At 31.9% G+C, this 7,988-nt stretch overlaps 1 protein-coding gene across 2 annotated transcripts; it reads left to right on the top strand.

Annotated features, from left to right (window-relative positions):
* LOC102590616 (protein LONGIFOLIA 1) lies at window positions 1-3,679 on the top strand. Of its 2 annotated transcripts, none has more exons than XM_015303125.1 (5): window positions 1-348; window positions 474-781; window positions 947-1,068; window positions 1,298-2,482; window positions 2,860-3,679. In XM_015303125.1, exons 2-5 carry the CDS (start codon window positions 505-507, stop codon window positions 3,454-3,456), a joined length of 2,181 nt encoding a protein of 726 aa, XP_015158611.1. In that variant the 5' UTR covers window positions 1-348; window positions 474-504; the 3' UTR covers window positions 3,457-3,679. The 2 variants fall into 2 exon arrangements, with proteins under 2 accessions (XP_015158611.1, XP_006362707.2); XM_006362645.2 differs by having other exon boundaries at window positions 2,854-3,679.
* Window positions 3,680-7,988: the final 4,309 nt, after the last annotated feature.

Raw genomic sequence — 7,988 nt, 5'->3', positions numbered from 1 at the left:
TATTAGATTAGATGCAGATCCCCAATAAACCACATGACCTCGGGTATTTAAAAACCCCACAAAGCGCAAGTGAAGAATAGTGGCCATTGCCTCGTTATAGCGCATATCGATCACTTCACCCAACACTACTACTAGAGAGAGAAAGAGAAACCTTTATTATTGCAATCTCTTCAAATTTCTATTCCCAAGACTAGATAGAGTTAGTTTTCTGGTCTTTGGTCTTCTCCTCCTCCTGCTATTTCTTACTTGCTTGGGAGTGAGTGACTACTGCAAGTGTAAGTACAAAGAGAGGGGCACAGGACGAGAAATACAGATAAAAAGCAAATTTTTCTTCACTAGAATCAAAAGGTATACTCAAATCATCCCTTTCATGGATCCGCATTTTCCGCTTCTTGTTCTTCAGTAATGACTTATTACTATACTAGTTTTGTCATTTTCATTCGTATTTGTTTCTGTTACTTGTGTGCATCCAGCTTTTTGAAAAGAAAAAAAACTCTCACACAAATGGGTAGAGAGTGGTTATACTGGGGCAGTGGCAGTGGTACTAGTAATAAATCCAGTACTCAAAGAGGAAGTAGAAGAAAAACAAAAGGAGAAGAAGTCATCAATAATATTATTAATGAAGAAGCTACACCTCCTCCTGGTGGCTGCATGTGTTTCCAAATCTTCGATTTACCCCATTTTCAAGTAGCTTTGAACCAACAATCTCGCTCTCTCAAGCAACATCATCATCATCATCCTTCTTTCTTTCAACAACACAAAGAACCTTCTCTCCTCAAAGGTAACTCTCAACAAAATCACTCGTAACAAATCTAGAAATTTTACTCGGAATATATATTTATGATGTTTTCTGATAAAAGTTGGTTCAATAAATCTGGTCACTGAAATCACCCCAACTCTTTTCTCTAGTTTGTTGATTAATTTCAACTTTTATTGATAAATGCAGGAGTTGAAGCACCAAGAAACAGCTTGGAATTAGATGAGCCTGTTCCAGAACGGAAATCAGTATCAAGTTCATTGTCGTCTTCATCAACCATGAAAGTAGACGAACAAAATTTGAATATCCCGGTTAGTCTAATTGTAACCGTTACCTTCATTATCTTCTTTCAAATATTATTATAATAAGCTTTTCACTTCCCAATGTTGTAGAGAGAGAGAGGATACTTTTTTGTTTGTTTGTTTGTTTGGAGTGGGGGTGGGGGTGGGGGTGGGGTAAGAATACATGTTCTTTGAAAGTTGAATATTAGACACAAATTTTATTTGAAAATAGAGATGGTTTGTGTATTTTATATTTCAGGTAGGTATTCAAATCAGAACAAGCTGTGATTCGAGATCACCGCGAGTGTCAACATCAGGCGGATCAAGAACAAGGACAGATCATGATATATCATCAGAATGTAGCAGCAGCTCACCAGCGGGGACCAAGACCCCAACTCTAGTAGCTAGGCTAATGGGCCTTGATCTCATCCCTGAAAACAATAACTCTCCTCGCATTTCAATTTCAACTAATTGCAATACAAAGTCACAGTCAAAGAATGTGTTGGTTAACAATAATAATAGCAGTAAAAACAGAAGACGATTCAGTAGCTTTGAAAGTAGTGATACTAATTATATCACTACAGGTACTCTGTCACTACCAGAGACGCCCAGAATATCTTTAGCCAGAAGGTCAGATGTAGATCATCATCAACGCCACCAGCATCACAGGTTATCTCTTCAAATTAACAAAGAGAACATGGGTGATGCATTTGAATTTTCAGATTCTTCTTCTACTACCAGTGTCAGTAGGAAAATGGCGAGGAACAATAGGATGAGTTTTTATCAACAAGAAAATGATAACCAAACGAGAAGTCCAGGGTACTATGCTAGGCAGATTGTGAAGCAAGTGAAAGAAAGCGTCAGCAGAAAAGTTGGTCATGACATTACCAACACTGCTAGTACTAGTATCAGGAGAAAAGATGATCAATTAGCTGCTAAATATGATCAAGTTGTGTTGCTCAAACCAAAAAAAGCATCAAATGGAAATGACGATGATTTTAGACCAAGCAAACAAACAACTCCTTCTTGCTCACCTAGGTTCAGATTTTTGGAGCCCAAGAGTACTGGTACTAAACATCAAACCTCTCATTCACCCAAATTTTCACCATTATCTCCGCTTTCAGAGACTACCACTTTATTATTACCAGCAAAAATTGTCACTAAGCCTAAGCCTCAAAGTTCGCCGAAAGATCAAGTGCAACAAAGAAAAGGTGACAAATTTGTTCCAAAGAAGCCACCGCAAGCTTGTGATGCTATTCGGAGCAAGAAGGAAGAGCTATTTGTTCGTTCAGCAGCAGCAACAAATAAAGCAAATTTTGCGGAGAAGAAATGCAAGCTGAAAACTCCATTGTCAAATCAACTTGTTAACACCAGTACTGTTCCAACTATTTTGCCATTAAGGAAAGACCCGTCTCCTCCAACCACCAAGTTACTCATTAAGCAGGTACTAAATTAATATTAATGTTCTTTACTTCAATATCAAGTATTCTCTCTGTTCCACTTTTACTTTACATGGCATTATCACTATTTAAACATTAAAAAATTAGCAAGTTTTTTTCAAAATAATTTGAATTATTAATCATTATGACTTATAATAGTTTTACTTTCATATCTAAATATGTGAAAAACTACAAACAAGCTCCTGTTTGACAATAGATTTTTATATTTGAAATTTGAAAAACTGAGTTGTATTTTGTTTGAACTTTTGTGCCCAGTTTATGGAACTTGAAAATTTTGAATATCTATGGTCAAACAGCAGTTAAATATTTGTATTTGAAAGATGAGTAAATTTGGTCATGTTTGTTTGTGCGACAGTCTCAGGAATCAGATACTTATCCATCGAAAAGGAGCAGCAGAGAGTTATCTAGTAGTTCGAGCCATAATAATTCGTACTACTACAAACTCACCACACTCCAAGAAAACCGCGACAAATGTAACGGTGTCATTTCCATTGATGGACTCAATTTTCATCATCAGTACATTCAGAGAATACTAAAACGTACGGGTCTTGACAAAACTACTCCAATCTCCTTAGCCAAATGGTACTCTCCTTCTCACCCACTTGACCCCTCCATTTTTCACTACTTAGAACTTTTCAATTCTACCACACATAATTTAACCCTCAAATGCAATCGAAAGTTAATTTTCCATCTTGTCGACGAGCTACTGGTCGATATCTTGATGAAAAATAACAATTTCAAGCATCGATCGATGGATGGGGAGGAATTGATTGACACATTGTGCTCGAGAATACGAAGTTTTCCTTCAGCTAATTGTCAAGTTCTTGAAGATATTGATGCATTGATAGACAAAGATATGGAAATTGGTGCAAGTGTATTTTTTGAGGAACAAGTGGAAAGTATAGTGTGTGAGATTGAACGTGAGATTATGGAAGAAGTGGTGCATGATACTGTGTGATGATTGAAAAAAGAAACAAGGTCTGACTTGGGTCACATGGGGTAATTCACGTGATGAGATGCCATTCATTTTTAAGGGTCATGGGGACCAATATTATTAGTCATTGTTGGACTCATTCTACTTGCAAAAAGGCAAATTAAGTGTAGTGATAAAACTATAATAGGAGTTGTTGCTTTTACTTTTTCTAATGTAATTACTATTACTATATCTCAATAAACAACTCATATTAAATTGCTTTCTTTTAATCTTTTTTCGAGGTTAGTCACATCAACACATCCTATTAATTCGAAAAAAATGAGATAAAAGTGAAAAAAGGATAAGTAGGCCCCATTACTTTTTTCTCTACTTTTTTATTTTTAATATTAATAAAAAAACTAAACTGGACAACTATTGAAGTTGTCCCTATAACTACGACAGTTGTTGGACTAAAGTGTAAAAGTTAAAAGTTTGGGACTATTGAAAAAACATCTATTAACATAATTAATACTATTTGTCACTTCTACCCAATTTTTAAGACTTGAAGGACTCTTACCTAATTGACTAATTAGTTTGTCCCTTTTAATAGACCTTCCCACGGTTATATGAGTTCTTTAAAATATGTATAATTTTTTTTATATATATATATATTTAGTGAATATTTTAATATGAATATAAAATTGGACTAAATCTGTTGATTCTGTTGAATATATGTATAATATTGAAGCTTGCTTCAGTCTAAGTAGTTATCCTTTTAAAATTGTTCAAAAATTGATTTGACAGTAAAAAAATACTAGTTTAAATTCAAAATGTTTCAACTGTCATGTTGTTCAAATTCCAATGACTTACAAGTTACACCAGATCTTATCAGTTGCAAATTTGTTATTCCTTATTGAACTATTGGCAAAAACAAAAAAACAAAAAATATCTTTCAAATGGGGTTTTCTTGAATGATAAGCGTTTTTCGCCTCAAACTTTAAGATAGTGAGTTTAAGAAAAAAAATACAAAAACTCTTAGAAAAGTATATTTTAAAAGAAGTATTTTTTCGATTAAAAAGGGGTAAAACTTCCCTTAAAACACACACACAAAAAAATAGATGAATTAGTCCCGTGTTGCTTTCAAATATTACAAGTTATATGGGACCATATTAGGTTGATAGTTACTCCCTCCCTCCATTCCAAAATAGTTGTAACGTTTCATTTTTCGAGAGTCAATTTAACAAACTTTCAAAGCTAAACTTGGTTAGATTAATTCGATATTTTAAAATTAAAATTTAGATATTTCATATAATTTTTCTCATATCAATATAATAAAAAAATATATCTTAAAAATATTAATCAAAATTTATACCATTTGACTGTAAAAAAAATTATGACAAGTGAAAAAGTTTTTTTAAAAAAACTGTAAAATGGGTAGTTAGAGGTTAAAACAAATTAAAAGGGGCCTCATTAGGAGAATTGCATGGTGGGATGTGTAGTACAATAGACAATTTTGAAGACAAAAATACAAGACAAGGAATAAAAGGTTATGTCATTACTTTTGGTAAAGCCACTCACTTTTGCATCAAAAAGAGGTATCAAATCATAAATCATTACGATATGATTCCTAAACTTTTTTTTATCAAAAGACGAGCTTAAAGTTTCTCATAATAACACAACAATAATGCTACTAGAACTAATATGTACAAGTTCAATTCATTAATTAGTAGTAGTATATAATTAGTACTCCCTCCGTTTCATAAAGAATGACCTCCTTTCCTTTTTAGTCAGTTTCAAAAAAATGACCTCTTTCCTTTTTTGGTAACATTTTTCTTTTTGCTTTCCACGTGGCATGTTTAAGACCACAAGATTAAGGGCAATTTTGTACATTTGACATAACTTTAATTTAGGACCACAAGATTCAAAAGTCTTTTTTAATTTCTTAAACTTCGTGCCAAGTCAAACCAGATCAATCTTTTTGAAACGGAGGGAGTACACAAAAAAAAAAAAAACTAATACTACAAAAGAAGTATAAGAATGCATTATCTGAATTGTTCTGTATCTTGTGCATACATCTGATATATACTAACCAATTTACATATATTCAATCTTAACCTTTCCAAATGGGAAAATCCACTTACAAAACAACAGATGTAATCGAATATAACAACTTAGGGTTTACCTCAACTTCCAACCTACGATATAAAATCATGATTTATAATTAGATTGATTTGAAATTGAAATTTTGTTTAAACAAATTCATAAACAAGATATCAAAATATTTTAAGACACTATATTGATAAATTACATATTTTCATTTTTAAAAATAAATAAATTTTGTAATTCACAAACTTTTAAATATATATATAACTTTATAAAGATCTACTAGTCAACACTAGTAGTAACGAGTTATTCTTTAATATATTTTTTTCATGTGGTATGTGAATCTTTACAAAATATAAACATATGAGTCAAGTTTTACATTCAAATTTTTTTGAAAACTCGAATAATATTTTTTTTGAAAATTTGAGATTTGAAATCATTATTCCAAATTATATTTTTAAACATTGATTTAAAATCATAACTTTATATCGTAGGTTCAAACACAAACACAGTTTCTGCTTTGAAGTTCAATTTGTGTTTGCTTTCCCCTAAAAAAAAAAGTAGTACGTAAAATTTTCTTTTAATACAGTATTTTATTATTGAAAATGTGCTTTTGAACTACAAAAAGTTGAAATCTTTATAAACTTTAATTTCATGTACACTTTCTTGCTCACTTCACCGAAACACAATATACTTTTACTTTCATTTTGACAACTTTTTAGAATAGTTTTTTCTAGGGAACGTTCTCTTTTATTTATTTATTTTATATATATATATTTCTTCTGGTAAATTTTACTACAAAAAGGGAAATCATGTGTACGGTTATTTTTTGCTTTTAAGATGGTGTGTGAGTGTTCTCAAAATTTTCTTTTTCACCTTATGTTCGATATGCACATTGAAACCTAATTAAATTTGTATTAGCATCAGAAAGTCCCGTTAATATTAAACTAAGGCGACTCTGTACCCAGAAAGATTCAAATCCAAAACCAAGATGAAGGAGTACTTACTAATCTACCACTCAAATTATTAGAATTATTTTTTGTGAAGATGCAATTTTTCTTTCAAAAATATTTCCCCTAAAAACTTTTGCCACAAAAGTACAAACACCCTTGCAAACTTTAGTGTACTTAAACAGAGATGTGATAGTAGAAAACAATAAATTTTTTCACTAATTATGTCCTCAAGGACCTGCTATTTGACCCACATACATAGTCCTAGCCTTACAAAAAAGAGAAAAGAAAGAAAATATATAAATAAAAAAAAACCTTTTGTTTTTCATCAACTATCTCTGTCAAAAGTTTTTTTTTTTTTTGGTTGAATCTGTTAAAAGTGAAAAGAAGTTACTCATCATACTATAGAAGAAAATTTCTTCTTGAAATAGGTTCAATTCAGTAGTACACTCTTCTTTCTTTCAAAATGAAATTCCTCAATCAACCACTACAAGCCAATTCTATATACTTTCTTGTCCTTATTCTTTTAAAAAAAAAAACCCTTTTTTTGGGGGTGATTATTTAAAGGTTTTCTTTTTCTCCTCCTTTTCAACTTTTTCCAATTTGCTATCTCCCTTGCCTCATTTTAATTCGAAAGGAATTTAACTTATAACATGTATATATACAACAGAGACGAATTCAGAATTTCAAAACAATGAATGCACCATTAATTTTTAAGGTAAGAATGAAATATCAATTTGACATTATTTATGATGGTGATTTAAGAGACAACATGTACCAATTAACTTATGAAAGGTGCAATATAAGTGAAATTAAAACTAGCTTTCAATCAGTGTGCCACTCAATCTTTTTCAATTACGAATTTTTTCAAATAATAATAATAAATATATTTTTTGAATTATACGATATCGAATTTACTCGAATAGCCTGTATTCACGTGACTTTTTTTCATGTGTAAATTCGTCCCTACGTGCTCCCACCCCACACTCGTAATAAGCAAATAGTACCAAAATGGAATTCATTTGAACTTGCATCATGCTTAAGGACAGAATTGCCATGCTCATTGGACATTTTTGAGTTTCAGTTTTGGTGAAGACTCCAAAGAGCAATAAATTTGAGTTATGTATGACCATTTTTTCCCCATTTTCAAATGAAGACAAATCCAAAAGAGGGAATTAGCATTCAACACAAATGCATAACTATAGCCAACCTAATTAAGATAAGATTGTGATATAGTGGTAAGACTGTTTCACTCTTAATTAGAGGTTTCGAATTTAAGTCATGAATATGGAAAAAATCTTATTGGAATCATCACCTTGACTAAGCCCTATAGTGAGGGATCCAAATTCAGTTGAGGCTTCAACGTATACTTAAACAAATCTATAGCCAACCTATCTACATTTTAACAAAAATATTTATGAACTGCACTACCAGGTGTCAGTATAATGAAGGAGCTGATACATATTAAATATTCTACCAAGTACCTTTTCAACTCCCCCCCCCCCCCCCCCCCCCACCCCCCCA

The sequence above is a fragment of the Solanum tuberosum genome, unplaced genomic scaffold (genome assembly GCF_000226075.1).
Source record: "Solanum tuberosum cultivar DM 1-3 516 R44 unplaced genomic scaffold, SolTub_3.0 scf00414, whole genome shotgun sequence".
Taxonomy (NCBI): Eukaryota; Viridiplantae; Streptophyta; class Magnoliopsida; order Solanales; family Solanaceae; genus Solanum; species Solanum tuberosum.
This window is presented reverse-complemented; position numbering and strand designations above follow the sequence as displayed.

Excerpts from the sequence above, each read along its gene's own strand:
- LOC102590616 (XM_006362645.2), top strand. The coding sequence starts at position 505 with ATGGGTAGAGAGTGGTTATACTGGGGCAGTGGCAGTGGTACTAGTAAT. Across the intron at positions 1,069-1,297 it reads AACAAAATTTGAATATCCCG|GTAGGTATTCAAATCAGAAC; the intron begins GTTAGTCTAATT and ends TTTATATTTCAG. Across the intron at positions 2,483-2,853 it reads CCAAGTTACTCATTAAGCAG|TCTCAGGAATCAGATACTTA; the intron begins GTACTAAATTAA and ends TTTGTGCGACAG.